We start from the raw sequence: 15,297 nt of genomic DNA on the forward strand, positions 1-15,297 counted from the left end.
GTTCCTTTTTAGTCACAAGTCTCCTCACTTCAGTTGTGAGTATATGGTATGCTAATTCTGAATGACAGTCATATGGAGTAATGGCAAAGGCAATAAAAATAAGCTCTTGCCACTGCCTATCATGACCTCAATCTTCCTCTGCTGCTCAACATAATCAAGAGGTGTTCCTTCACATTGTTCTGACTGCCACCCTCAAAGCCATTCTCCCTGTCCAGTGGGCACCCTGAGAGCCTTTGCTGGAAATGCCTCCCTGGCTCACGCTGCCTACCAAGCTCCAAGGCCCTTCCCTTCACAGCAGTCATGAGGCCAGACTGGAAGGAAGCCCTGATGAAGCCGCTCTTTCAGGGTCATGTTGGTGCCATCTGTGAGGAACTCCATGACTCAGCAAGGCTTCTTACACTCTCATAGGTAACTCAAGGCCCCCAAAGTGGTGCTGTGGTTGTCTGAGCGCCCAGGGAGCCTCTCAAGTGTGGTGAGCATTGGGTAGCGCCCCAGCAGTGCTTCTCAGATTGCCTGAGGGGAACACTGGAGCTTTATCAATCATCAGACCAATTTCAAAATACACGAAACACTCCTAATGGGGAGGGGGTCAGGGCCACAGGGATCTTCATATCTCAAGGCTTTTGTAAAAAGACCTTCAGATAAAATGTGGAAAAAGACTAGCAAAAGCAAACATACAATGTGTGACTCAGGCTGAAGCTATAACTTCTCAATAGTCCAGAGGCCCTAAGACCTTAAGAGTGGCCAATTATTTCAAAGGCCAGACATATGCCCTTTAGGGGCTGTTTATACCCTACTGGTCACATGAAAAAGAAAAATAAAAAGAAAGAAAGAAAAAATAAATAAATAAATAAATGAAAAAGAGAAAGGAGCTTGAACTGGCAGATAACTTTTCAAAAGCCATATTTACTGTACTACATTGTTCCGATAGTACACTTGTAAGATGTTTGCCAAAAACCACCAGAAAAAGACTTTTCAATTTATCAAGCAGATTATTACACATCAAAACCTATCAATTAATGATGAAAAATGTGAAGTTAGTTTTTTTTTTGAGACAGAGTCTTGCTCTGTTGTGAACTGTTATACTAAAGCTAGACATAGTCTTATGCCTATTTCCGTTATCGGTATAATATAAACTTAAATATTCCTTAAAGTGTTAACTTTAGAAAGTTCACCAAAACCTTACAAACTCACATGTCCTCAACTGTAATGTCCTTGAGGATCTGGCAGTAGTCCACGTTCCACACAGCCTGATCATCCCAAACCTTGGAGGCAAGAAGAATGGCTCCCAGAACAATCCTTTTCCAATTAGTGGGACAAATGTCGATTTCAGCATAAGTTAAAAGCCTTTCTAAATAAACCTGTAAAATAGAGCACTGGTCTTTGATTTCAGTTCAGTTTAAATGCTTTGATAAGAATTCTTACAAATGACAGATTTATTCTGTTTTTGACCAGAAAATGAGTGCCTTTTATTCTTATGTTCTTCAGCGACTTTGCTTAGTCAGCCAAAGCAAGACACCAAATTATAATTGTAGGTCAGATATCTCTGCTGCCTGCTCTGCCCATCTACATTTCCAACCCAATTTTGGTCACAGGAATGACTGAGCATCTCAGCAAAAGGCATCATAAAGAGAGGTACTCTCACGTATCATACCAAGATGGTGGATAGTAGTTTTACAGGTAGTTATGTTATGCTCAAATATGTAAAACCCAAGTAATACTGAGCACGTTTACCTTCTCCTTTTCACAATAACTAACCCTTCTGTGGCACTAGCTTGAAGAACTGCTGGTCAAGAGAGCCACCCAGTGGCTGCTGTGCAAAGCAGCATGACAAGTGCAGGTCTTTGGGGCTGTAAAATAATCACCGTAGTGTCTCCACAAGAAACACCTGTACATGGAAAAAAGGATGTCTCTGGACCCCCTGGTATTCCTCTAAACCTGCCAAGCAGTTTATGAGACAATTGCATGAATTATTTTACATCTACCAAACATCCTTCAAAGAACTGAGCAAAGTGAACAGCAGAGAAAAGATTACAGAGGTAAGCTGCGATTTGCTGTTACCTCAAAGGGCTCTCCGCAGAAGAGTATGTCTATATGCTATTTGAATTCTTTATCAAGACAAAAGTAAGTTTTTGTTTTTGTTTTTGTTTGAGATGGAATCTTGCTCTGTCACCCAGGCTGGAGTGCAGTGGTGCAATCTTGGCTCACTGCAACCTGTGCCTCCTGGGTTCAAGCGATTCTCCTGACTCAGCCTTTCGAGTAGCTGGGTGCCCGCCAGCACGCCTGGCTAATTTTTGTATTTTCAGTAGAGACGGGGTTTCACCACGTTGGCCAGCAACAGGCCTGGAGCGGTGGCTCATGCCTATAATCCCAGCACTTTGGGAGGCCGAGGCAGGCAGATCACTTGAGGCCAGGAGTTCAAGACCAGCCTAGCCAACATGGTGAAGCCCCGTCTCTACCAAAAAATACAAAATTAGCCAGGCATGGTGACATATGCCTGTAATCCCAGCTACTCAGGAGGCTGAGGCAGGAGAATTGCTTCAACCTGGGAGGCAGAGGTTGCAGTGACCGAAGATAATGCCATTGCAATCCAGCCTAGGCAACAAGAGCAAAACTCCATCTCAAAAACAAACAAAAGTTCATTTTAAGGGTTTATTTATTGTCTGAAGGTTATCAGATAGGCAGCTTAGATCTGGCAGTGTTCTCCAAACTCAACTTTGTTTTCAAAAACGTGTATTGAACATGACATGTTCTTTTTTTTTTTTTTTTAAGATGGGGTTTCACCATGTTGGTCAGGCTGGTCTTGAACTCCCGACCTCAGGTTATCTGCCCGCCTTGGCCTCCAAAGTGCTTGGATTACAGGTATGGGCCACTATGCCCGGGCTGAACATGACATGTTCTTAAGAGAGATTCTGTTTCCTTTCCCCCAATTCTGCACTCTCAGTATCCTAAGAATGAACCTCCTTCACAGGGTTCAACTCTCAATGGGAATAATTAGATAGCAGTGAAACAATCCATAGACAATCCCTCAATTTCGTGTTGCCTTTACTGGTAAGCTGATGATGTGCTGAACTCAATGATACCATTTGCCCTCCTGCATCAGTTCTTTTCTTCCCACTAAAGCCAACTCTATCAGTGCAGTTGATTCCATCCCACTTCTGCAGAACACTATTCCCACAATTATGTCTTTTTGAAGGCTTTCGCCTTCTCTGCCAGATTTTCCCCAATGTGTTTCCTTTGTTCCCCCCCAGATGTGTCCTCTCATTTGCTCTAAGCATCATGCCCTGGTGTCAGCTTCTCATCTCCCATCTCTCCTTAACCCACTCCTGTCTGTCCCTTGCTGCTGTCACTCTTCTGAGACTCTTCTTGCCAAAGTCTCCAAAGCCTTCACACTTACAAACCAGAGCTCTTCATCCCACTGCTCCACTTTCTAAGCCGTCCCTAATATTGTACAGGGCATTCCCATTCACCTAGTTGCTAAGGCCAAATGCCTACATTCGAGTTAGCCCATTCCCGACTGTGCGCAATTCCTGCTCTGTCCACCTTCACTGGTAGGCTGCCTGCTTTTGATTCTGAGCTGCCACTTGTCACTGCTCACCTGTATTACCCTAGTTACTTCTTATAACTCGCTTCTCTGCCTCGATTCTGTTTATTACGGTTTACTCTCATCAAGGCATCAGTATAACCTCTTAAATTAAAAGCACTTCACTCCCCTGCTCAAAATCTACCAAACGTTACCCAACAAACTGGAATAAAAACCTCTTCCTGGCCAGGCGCGATGGCTCACACTTGTAATCCCAGAACTCTGGGAGGCTGAGGTGGGTAGATCACATGAGGTCAGGAGTTCAAGACAAGCCTGGCCAACATGGCAAAACCCTGTCTCTACTTAAAAAAAAAAAAAAAAATTAGCCAGGCGTGGTGGTGCATGCTCATAATCCCAGCTACTGAGGAGGCTGAGGCAGGAAAATGACTTAAACCCTGGAGGCGGAGGTTGCAGTGAACCAAGATCATGCCACTGCACTCCAGCCTGGACAACAGAGCAAGATTCCATCTCAAAACAAAACAAATACTTCTTCCTTTGGCCTGCAAGCCAAAAGGCCCTATGAGTTATGTGTGGCAATGCCCATGTGACCTCACCTCCTCCACTCTTTCTCTCAGTTCTCACTCCAACCACACTGTACACTTTGCTGTTTGTTCCTTGAACACACACAAAAAATCAGGTTCCTGTCTAGTCTTGGTACTTGTCTGGCTGCCTGCAATGCCAGCACTCCTTACCTTCCCTTACTTTCAGGTCACTGTTCAAATGTCACCTCTAGAGAGGTTCTTCCTGATCATTCTTTCTAAAATAGTGAGTGCCTCCTGTCACTCTGTGTCCCTTTATCCTGCTTCATCTTCTTGCTACTTACCAGCACCTGAAAAAATAATGTCTTCCTCACCAGAAAATAAGCTCATAAAGGCAAGAATTTTGTTCAGTCTGTCCTCTCCTTTACCCTAGCACTTGGTGGCTCACGCCTGTAATCCCAACACTCTGGCAGAATCACTTGAGGCCAGTTCTGAGGCCAGTCTGGGCAACATAGCTAGACTCTAGCTCTACTAAAAAAAAAAGTCTTAAAAATTTTTTAAATGAAACAAAAAAGAATAATGGCACAGAGAAGGCATCCAGTGAGTATTTACAGAATCAGCAACTTCTTGGCAGCATTTAACACTGGGACCACAGCCTCTCTTATCTTGAACTCTTTGTTCTTCTTTTATTACCTTCTGGGTTTCCTCCTTTCACTCCATCTGGGGGCTTGTCCCTCAAATGCTAACAGTCTTTAGAGATCTATCTTCTATTCACTTTCTTTCTTTCTTTTTTTTTTTTTAAAGAGATAGGAATCTTGCTATGTTGCCCAGGCTGGACTCAAACTACTGCACTCAAGTGATCCTCCCACCTCAGCCTCCCAGTAACAGGGACTACAGGTGTGCACCACCACGTCTAGCTGGTCCACTTTCATTCTGCACCCTTTCTCTGTATTTGAACAGCTACTCTTATTCTTCATTCCTTACCTTTAAGCTCAGATTCATGCTCCAGTCTGGTATGTTCAAATGATTACTGGACACTGCCACTCTGCTACCTCACAGGCACATACAGCTTAACCCATCTATAATGAACTCCCTCTCTTCCTATACAGTGCTCCCTCCTGCATCACCTGTCTCTCTTTCTCTGTCTGGAAGCACCACTCCTGCTTCTCTACAGCATGTGCTAAGTGTTCCAAATGGCTTACAGCCCTATGAAAAGGCCTATGTCTGATCCATTACCACTGAGGGGTTTCTATTCAAGTACACATCAGAAGCCTTTTCTCCTAAATTCCAATTGGATGCTAAAGGAGAGGTACTGACCTCAATATTCTTTCCCTGCAGGCCATGCAGTTGACTTTCCTCTACAGGTTTGCTGTGGGAAGGAGTAAAACAATCCTAACCCCTTGAATAGAATTTATTATTCAATGGTAAAATCTTACCATAGGAATTCTGTATGGAGGACATAAAGTTAAACACACAGGTATAGCTTAGTAAGTTAACAAGAAAAGCCTTTGTTCACGTATTACTGGTACCACATTGCTGGGCAACATCGTGAGCAGGCACAAGAGGTAGGCAGAGAAGGATTAAAACCCATCATCCAAGGAACAAAACATTTAGAACAATAGTTCTCAATCACAACACATGTCGGAAATACCTGGGGAATACAGCCTGGGACTTGGCTTAGACCTATACTGGAATCAGTATCTGCCTCTGGACCACATGGTTTTGTTATTACTTCCCATCACCCTCCAGCTCTGCCACCATGCCTTGTATGTGTGCACACTGAATGTGCACTGAAGTGCAGGAGGAGAAATCAGAAATCTCCGCTGCTACCTTTTGTAGCAACTGTTCTGTGATGAGAAAAGCAATGGAAACATTTTCCACCATGATGATGATTAAATGAGAATGTATTTACTTTGCTTTCATAGGTTTCTCTAAGTTCTGATGATAATTTCAGGAACCTATTTTTATTTGAAAAATAGGACCATACCCTGTGTACAAGACTAATTTCTAAAGATGCTTTATAAATGAGAAATATCTTACCAAAGTTACTATTGCACATTCAGCTGTTAGCTGTGCAGCACTAAAAAGAGTACGAACAAATCTGTAAATAAATTTGTGCTCAGGATCATGCTTAAAGTATTCCTCTGGAACTTTTTCTCGCTGAAAGAAGAAAAGATGCAATGTTAGTATCCACTGAAGGAAAAAATTTTAAGTACTCTTTTTTTTTTTGAGTTGGACTTTCAGCTGGCATGGTAGCTCACACCTGTAATTCCAGCACTTAGGGAGGCTGAGGCGGGTGGATCAACTGAGGTCAGGTATTTGAGACCAGCCTGGGCAACATGGTGAAACCCCGTTTGTACTAAAAATTCAAAAAATTAGCTGGGTGTGCCTGTAATCCCAGCTACTCGGGAGGCTTAGGCAGGAGAATCACTGGAGCCCAGGAGGTGGAAGTTACAGTGAGCTGAGATCACGCCATTGCACTGGGTGACAGAATGAGACTCTGTCCCCCCACCACAAAAAAAAAGAGATGGACTTTCACTCTTGTTGCCCAGGCTGGAATGCAATGGTACGATCTCGGCTCACTCTCAACCTCTGCCTCCCAGGTTCAATCGATTCTCCTGCCTCAGCCTCCTGAGTAGCTAAGACTCCAGGCACCCACCACCATGCCCAGCTAGTTTTTGTATTTTTAGTAGAGATAGGGTTTCACCATGTTGGTCAGGCTGGTCTCGAACTCCTGACCTTAGGTGATCCACCCACCTCGGCCTCCAAAAGTGCTGGGATTACAGGTGTGAGCCACCACACCCAGCCTGTGTACTCTTAAGACAGCAGTATTCAGGTTTGAGCCCATGTGCCCCTTAAAAATAATTTTAGTTGAGTGATATGTCTTTTAGTTTTTAAAATATAAACAATTGGACCTTAAAGTATCATAATGATTCAATACTCATCACCATTTATCACGAAAGAAAAATACAGGCACAACTCAGAAAATTTTTATGTTGCTTTCCACTTTCCCTCCACAGAATTCTATCAAAATGTAAACTACTTGTAGTCTCGAAAGTCTTATTAATCATATGTCATGATTCTCTTAAATAAACTTTGAAAAAATATTTTCAGTTTCTGGTAACGATAAGGCTCTAAGGCTTCATTGTCCAATACAGTAGTCATTAGCCACAAGGGGCTAACATATACCTGAGGAGGTGAATTTTGAAATGTTTATATCATTTTAATTCATTTAAATTTAAACTGTTTTCTAATTATCTTCATAGAGATCATGTATATTTATTAGGACTATTTATAAATATCAGCATGAAATAAACACAACTCTATGAGAGAAAAATACTACCTCAAAAAAAGTGACACTTACTGTAAGTGGATGTGATCTCTCATCAAAAATATCCAGGGATCTATTTGCATCTCTACAAAATAAGAATATCATTGAATAAATTAATTCAGGAATTGTTAATATCTGAGTATTAGTTATTATCTGCTGGAGATGGCGGGAGATGACTCCTGTTTGTTTTGGTGTTTGCTTCACCAAAGCAAACAGCAGTACAAACTCTTCTCCTGTATCCCAGACTTCAGAGGATTTCCAGACCTCTTTTTACTCAGCACATGAAGTCCTATACTGTGAAGTCTTTTCTAAGTATTGACCCTCCCTAACAGGCCATGGTAATAAAAATATTTTCACTCTTCTAACCCCTCATTGGGACTCAAGAACATTTTATAGAGCAGTAGTGATGGGCAATAAAGTCTTTAGAACTTTAATGACTATGAATGAGATTCAGACTTCCCAGGCTTTTCCCCTCTAGTTCTCTGTATTACATTCTTATCATGTATTTGTTTTTTAAGTAGTTTGATGAGTTAAAAACCTTATTGTCTTTTTACTTTAAGAGAGACAAGTCTTTGATCATCTTTACAAGTTCATAAAACTAATACACTGTGCTCATTTAATAAAACCAGTGGTTCTCCAAGTGTGGTCTGTGGATCTCTGGAGATCTCCTAGACCCTTTTCCAAGAGGCCCTTGAGGTCAAAACTGTTCTTATAAAAAATACTTACTCAACCTGAGAAAGCTGATTGAAAATTTAAAAATAAAAATAATTTAAAAAAATACTAAGATATCACTTGCTTTTTTACTGTTTGACATTTATAATGAATGTGTAACAGCAAAAGTGGGTAAGCTGGTTTCTCAGCAGGAATCAAGGCAGTGCTACCAAATTATACTACTCATTTTATTTCTTACTCCCTCTTGCAGTTTAAGAAAAACACTTGCTTCACTTAAAGAATATCCTTGATGGGCCTGGCACGGTGGCTCACGCCTGTAATCCCAGCATTTTGGGAGGTTGAGGCGGGCAGATCACCTGAGGTTGGGAGTTCAAGACCAGCCTGACCAACACAGAGAAACCCCCTCTCTATTTTTTTTTTTTTTTTAAAAAGAATATCCTTGATGAAGCAGTAAAAATTAATTGTATTATTAAATCTTGACCTTTCTTTTTACTATTCTGAGTAAGTGGAAAGTTTACATGAAGTACTTCTGCCTATGAGGCATAGATGTGTTAAGGAAAAGCACTTGTGATTTAACTGTGAGCTGAACAAGCCATTTTTTTTTCAGAGTAACATTTTTACTTGCAAGTACAGCTATCATTCTCAAAAATGAATGAAGTGGCCAGGCGCAGTGGCTCATGCCTGTAATCCCAGCACCTTGGAAGGCCAACACAGGTGGATCACTAGAAGTCAGGAGTTCGAGACCAGCCTGGCCAACATGGTGAAACTCTGTCTCTACTAAGACAAAAATTAGCCAACCATGGTGATGGGCACCTGCAGTCCCAGCTACCTGGGAGACTGAGGCAGGAGAATCACTTGAACCCAGAAGGCAGACGTTACAATGAGCCAAGATGGCACCACTGCACTCCAGCCTGGGTGACAGAGTGAGAGTCAGTCTCAAAAGATAAATAAATAAAAATTTAAAAAATAATGAAATGAGCCTGTCATTTCAAGAAAAGTAACTATTGGCCGGGTGCGGTGGCTCATGCTTGTAATCCCAGCACTTTGGGAGGCAGAGGCGGGTGGATCACTTGAGGTCAGGAGTTCGAAACCAGCCTGTCCAACATGGCGAAACCCCATCTCTACTAAAAATACAAAATTAGCCAGTCATGGTGGTGCATGCCTGTAATCCCAGCTACTCAGGAGGCTGAGGCAGGAGAATCGCTTGAACCAGGAAGGCGGAGGTTGTAGTGAGCCAAGATCGTGCCACTGCACTCCAGCCTGGGCAACAAGAGCAAAATTCCATCTCAAAAAAAAAAAAGAAAGAAAGAAAAATAACTATTTGTTGCCAACAATAAAATTCAAGTTTTTAAGCTAAAAATTAGGATTTGGAGAAACTTGTACCTTATACCATGATCTTGATAGCTTCTCAATACTTAAAGACTTTTTAGTACAATTAGTAGTGATACTAACAAAAGTGAGCTTTTGCCATTATCAAGAAATGTGAACAAAGCCAGGCATGAATACTCACGCCTGTAATCCCAGCATTTTGGGAGGCCAAGACATTAGGATTGCCTGAACAAAGGAGTTTGAGATGAGCCTGGGCAACGTGGTGAAACCCCGTCTCTACTAAAAATACAAAAATTAGCCGGGAGTGGTGGCATGCACCTGTAATCTCAGCTACTTGAGAGTCTGAGACGGGAGAATCACTTGAACCCAAGAGGCGAAGGTTGCAGTGACCTGAGACTGTGCCACCGCACTCCAGCCTGGGCAACAGAGCAAGACTCCATCTCAAAAAGAACCAAATAAATAAAATTTAAAAATTAAGAATACCCAGAACCATCTGAAAGCTTTAAAAATATAGCTTTTACCAACTATATATTTGTAAGAGGCTAGGCCATCTTCTCACCACTTCAAAAAAAACTACAGCTCACTACCAGGGTGCAATATTAACCATGTAACAAACCTACACATGTACTCACTGTATCTAAAATAAAAGTTGAAATTAAAAAAAAAAAAAAACTAATTGCAAAGACAGAGTTGAAAATCCAGTTGTTTTCTATTAAGCTGAACATTAGCGATATGCAAAAATATAAATATATGACACACATTTTATGCAACTTTGTTGCTAGAGAAGAGAGTTACTGAAAAAAATGTTATTTATATTAACAATATGGTTCTCAGTCAGGGGTTATCTTTGTTGTCACAACCTGGGACAGCTGTTAAATATCCTACAATGCACAGGACAGTCCCCACAACAAAGACTTACCTAGCTCGAACAGTGCCAAGGTTGAGAAACTAAAACTAAAAATAGTGTTCTTTTAAAATTCTCAATTTCAATTTCTAATACAACAAATATTAATATAATCAACATAAATACTCTTTGGGATCCTCAGTAACTTAAGAGTTAAAACAGTCTTAGGGACCAGAAAAACCACAAATGATTCAGGTCAATACTGTAATAGCACTCTACAACTTATGATGTCTATAGTTATGACCTAATACTGAACTTGACATCATGCAAAGTAATTAGCTGGAATAACAAGACAGGTTTTAAAGGAGCTCACCTGTTCTTTATGTGGTAATATATTGCTAAGGTCACACTGTGAAGGGAAAAAAAAAAATATTTTTAACAACTGATTTTATCATTTGTTAGGCCTGAAGACATTTTTTAAATGGGGGAAGGGAGGAACCCTCCCAGCAGCCCTGAAATTCTCTAGTTCAGAACAGTACCACATGTGTAGCTTCCCCTTGTTTTAGTTCCTTTCAGCAAAAATATGTGAACCAAAATGCTAATATGCTGTTAAAATACATGTTTCTGTTGATTATTATAATATATAAATCATTACCTATATATCCCCATTTGCTCTTCTGCCCATAGAACCTTTCATCTTATACAAATTCTGCCTGTTTTATACATGCTTAAATTTAAGCCATTCAGTTTTTTTTTTTGCTTTTTATTAGACTCTGCATTTCAGTTGATTTAATTAACTATCACCTACTCACCCATTTTTCATTATTTCTCCTTAAAGTAAATAATAAAAGTATTTTATACCAAATAAAATTATTTAAGATCAATTCTGCATCATTATTAGTAGAAAATTTATTAGTAAATAAGTGCACACAAAACCAATGATAGGAGTAGCTATTCTGAAATAAGCAGTGCTAACAATGCAGCATAAAACTACAAAGTGTAGTATTAATGGCAAAGGTTTCCGAATTGGTTTAACTGCAGTATTAGTGAACAGACATGACTCTTCAGATATGTTACTGTATTCCTAAATTACCCACAGATGTGTATCAGGAAACAAGGAGTTGTCTTAGATAAGTTATATGCTTCCATTTGCCCTCAGTCTCTAAACTGAGGCTCAAAATAATTGAGGGAAGGCAAATCTGAATTTTGAAAGTAAGTCTACACAATGTTAGCACTTTTTAAAGCCTGTAACATTATTACCATGTAAGATGGATACTTCTATAGTGCTTCAAACAGTTTCATGTCCAAATTGATTTTAACATTACAGAATTTGAAGTTATATGCTGAGAAGGACCACGGAACCTTACATGACATTTAATCCAACACCCAGTTTATAGATCTGGGAACCAAGGCTTAAAACTGACTTGCCCAAGGTCCCACCAAATAGAAGCAGTTCATCCTCCTACACTCAATTAAGCATTGGTTCTCAAACTTTCTGCACACTGCAATCACCTGAGGAGCTTTAAAAACTGCCTAACTTCCAAGTTGAGACATTCTGATTTAATTGGCATTGGGTATGACTTGAGGCCCGGGGATTGGTTTTGGTTTTGTTTTGTTTTGTTTTGTTTTGTTTTTGAGACTGAGTCTCACTCTGTCGTCCACGCTGGAGTGCAATGGCCCGATCTCCGCTCACTGCAACCACTGCCTCCCGGGTTCAAGCGATTCTCCTGCCTCAGCCTGCTGAGTAGCTGGGATTACAGCTAATTTTTTTGTATTTTAGTAGAGACGGGGTTTCACGGTGTTACCCAGGCTGGTCTCAAACTCCTGAGCTCAGGCAATCTACCCACCTTGGCCTCCCAAAGTGCTAGGATTACAGGCGTGAGCCACTGCGCCAGGCCTGAGGATTGTTTTTAAAGTTCCCCTGGTGATGATTCCAACGTGCTGCAAAGTTTGGGAATGATTGAGTTAGGGTTAAGATAAGAATCATCTGGGATGTGCTTATCCTTCTAATTATGCCTCACGTGCCTTCTCCATTTTCCTAAAAGGCTTGACTGTCTAGAGATCAACAGAAGGTGGAGGTGAGATGTGTTTATAGACATACATTTTGAAAAAAGTTGCATAAGTGATTCTGATATAGCTCACCCATCCCATGAGAATAATGCACTATTAAGCCATGATAGTTTTCAAAATCTTTCCAAAAGTCAATTTGCCCTATTAGTGAAACTTTTATTTAGCCAACAATGAATTATACCAAATAATCATTTCTAAAATTTACTGAGAACAAGTTACAACTTACTGTACTTCCAAAAGTAGATTTCTAAAAGTTAGACAAAAGTAGGGGGGATAGCATGATATCTATTATACTTGTTTGAGCAAGGTTAATCTTTAAAACTACTTTTGAATCTTATACTGACACGAGAATCTTTTGAATTCAAAAGAAGCCAGGGACTCTAGCCAAAGTGGAGTGGTTTTTTTACTCAAGGATTTAGGATCTTAGCTGAATACATTCAATGATTACTCAGTAGGTGCCAAAGCTCAGGTCTTTAGACAGAGTCAGAGTCTAGTCTGTGCTGAAACACAATTTGATCTCAACTACTGTTATAGGTGAGAGAAGAAAGTGACATTATTATGAGCATAAATTTGCTGCTTTTAAAATAGAAGTTACTGACAATTGAATTAACTAAAAAAAAAAAAAGCTAGTACATTAGAAACAAAATTAAGTTTATAAGCTAGTTATGTTTTTAGACTGAAAAGTAAAATTAGGGATAAGGGCATTAATATTCTATTGTAGCACTTCCCAAACTGTGTTCTGAAAATCAACACTCATAATCCAAGGAGATGTTAATAGTTTCCTGACAACCCCAATGGAGTTGGTCGGTGGTGGTGGTGGTAGTTTTTAAATAAACTTGAAAGGTTCATCTTAGGGCATTCTGAAGCTGCATCTCAGATTGTCCCCCAGAGGTGCTCATGCACAACAGGGAAAATTTAAATGCATATACACTATGATGCCAGTTGAAGACAAGCTGTTCCTTCTTCCAAGAGTAGTTTCCAAAATGGTACACATTGCTTTAGGCCTGCAACTCAAAACAAATGTTTTTTCCAGAAACATCCAATAAAAAGCACCTCTTCTTCTTATTATGTTCAACACTATCTTAACATAAATGCATTAAATAAATAGCTACACTTTTTCTGGGACTATTTATTCACTAACTGGCTTTCCCTTCCACCATGCAATCTAAGATTGAAACAGAAAATGAAAATTCATATTTAGGTCTTTGAAATCAATATATAGTTGACACCAATTTCTTAAACTGATTGCTGAAAAGGACAATCAAATGGCTGAAATTACCGAGGATGGCTGGGATGCTTTTAGCATAAGGGGGTCTGTCACTCAGCCCTTGGCAGCCTAGTTGTACTCACCATTTTACTGTGGTTCTAAGATTAGGCTGGCTGACTGTGCTGTCATCTAGAAATATTGTTGAGCATGAGCTATACTTTTTAGTAAGCTGCCCTGGAGATACCTGAAGGGGAAGGGAAATAGAAGAAAATGTCACAGTAAGTTAAACCTATAAAAGTGTGGTTTTTTTCCTTGGTTAAAATGGCAAATGATAAAGCATTAAGATATTTCTTACACTCCATGAACTGCCTGAGTGTGGTATCATGTGCAGCTCTATGGGAAACCCAGTGGAGGCTCTCCCACAGAAGATGTTTGAGTAATGGGTTATAAAATGCTGCTCTTGTGGTACCTATAATCAAATCTGGCAAGCATCTGTTACAAATTCCCTGTATAAATTAATGGGAAAAGTTTACAATAAGAGTACAGTGTTTTTTCTTAAGCAATAAAAAGCAGCTGAGATTCTTCTATTTCTATTATTCATTTACGGCAGTTAAATGCTCTTCTGCAAATATGATTTGCAGGCATTACATTTTACTGTAGTAAATGAAAGCCTAACACGACATTTACTAAGTTACTATTACTAAATATATTCGTTCAGGAGACAGTGTGAGAAACAAGTGGTTCACAGTCAGAGACTGTCTGCCAGGGCTGCTCCATCACCCACAAGTGAGAAGGCCTGTTTTTTTATGTGGAGGAGAAAAAGTATCACTTTAATATTCCAAAAAACAGATGACAAGAACAACTTTAGGAATTTAACTTTCACTTCATATTTAAATAAGACTGCCATATTATTCAAATGAGAATGACTGCCATTACATTATTCAAATGAGAACCTCAGAGAACACTCTCCATTCATTTCAAAATGTTATTAATTTTATTCTGTAAGTTATTTGACAGGCATCATGCCACTTTCCTGCCTCACTCATGCTGCTCTGCCTGGAATACCTTGTTCTTCCTTCATATCCCAACAAGCCTAACCCCATCTACCTTCTGGGATCCCTTTGTCACCAGTCATACCACAAAACATTTCCCTTTTGGTACACTCATCCATCTAATTCACCACTTGTTACACGATACCAATTGCTTGTGGAGTATCCCCTCCTAAGAAAGTAAGCTTCTCCAGGGAAGGGAGGACTCATCCTCCACATACTTCTAGCTGCTTAGCACAGAATGGGGACAAATTAAGGAATTCAACAAGTGTTTGACAAATTATTTAAATCAGTTACAATTTGGAAAGTAAACGCTATGACAAACACAAATTAGAATTTATCTGCAGTTGTATCAGAGAGGTAACGATGAACTTTTTGGGCCCTCTAGAAAATAAACCATCTTTAAAACACTTTAGAAGTATCCATTTATTTGGGAAAAGTGCAATAAGTCAAATACTGAAACAGCCTGAACTATGTTAAGACAATTCTCTTCCTTAAAAATAGGGTCAGTAACCAAATCCCAATCACAGAATAGTTGAAAGTAACAGTAGTATTTTTTTTAAAACCACAGAATACTAATAATTTTAACACTTAAAAAAAAGCAATGAATTCAGATGAGCCTTCCTTCTTCCTATTAATATGATAGTTTTTACCATGTTGTCATACTCTCCCATCAGTATCCCCCACGTATACATGAAAGACAGGGCAGGGAGAAGATCTAGTTGTTGCTTTT

The 15,297-nt window shown here is 39.9% G+C and overlaps 1 protein-coding gene across 4 annotated transcripts in view; it reads right to left on the minus strand.

The window, feature by feature from the left end:
* Positions 1-15,297, minus strand: part of CCNYL1 (cyclin Y like 1) — a 41,652-nt gene that overhangs the window by 4,916 nt on the left and 21,439 nt on the right. For 2 of the 4 annotated variants that reach the window (XR_010341417.1, XM_012446282.2), the window contains exons 4-8: positions 13,659-13,759; positions 10,612-10,647; positions 7,427-7,478; positions 6,103-6,222; positions 1,195-1,361 (exon numbers count right to left, since the gene is read on the minus strand). Coding sequence is in view for 3 of the 4 variants with exons in the window: in XM_012446282.2 (XP_012301705.1) it covers positions 1,195-1,361; positions 6,103-6,222; positions 7,427-7,478; positions 10,612-10,647; positions 13,659-13,759 (476 nt within the window). In the remaining variant the exon portion in view is untranslated. Of the gene's footprint in view, positions 1-1,194; positions 1,362-6,102; positions 6,223-7,426; positions 7,479-10,611; positions 10,648-12,263; positions 13,634-13,658; positions 13,760-15,297 lie in introns of those variants that run through there. The other 2 variants (XM_064373099.1, XM_012446283.2) reach the window with 2 other exon arrangements.

This window comes from Aotus nancymaae, unplaced genomic scaffold (assembly GCF_030222135.1).
Source record: "Aotus nancymaae isolate 86718 unplaced genomic scaffold, 86718_ANA_hifiasm-v0.15.2.pri h1tg000008l, whole genome shotgun sequence".
Classification (NCBI taxonomy): Eukaryota; Metazoa; Chordata; class Mammalia; order Primates; family Aotidae; genus Aotus; species Aotus nancymaae.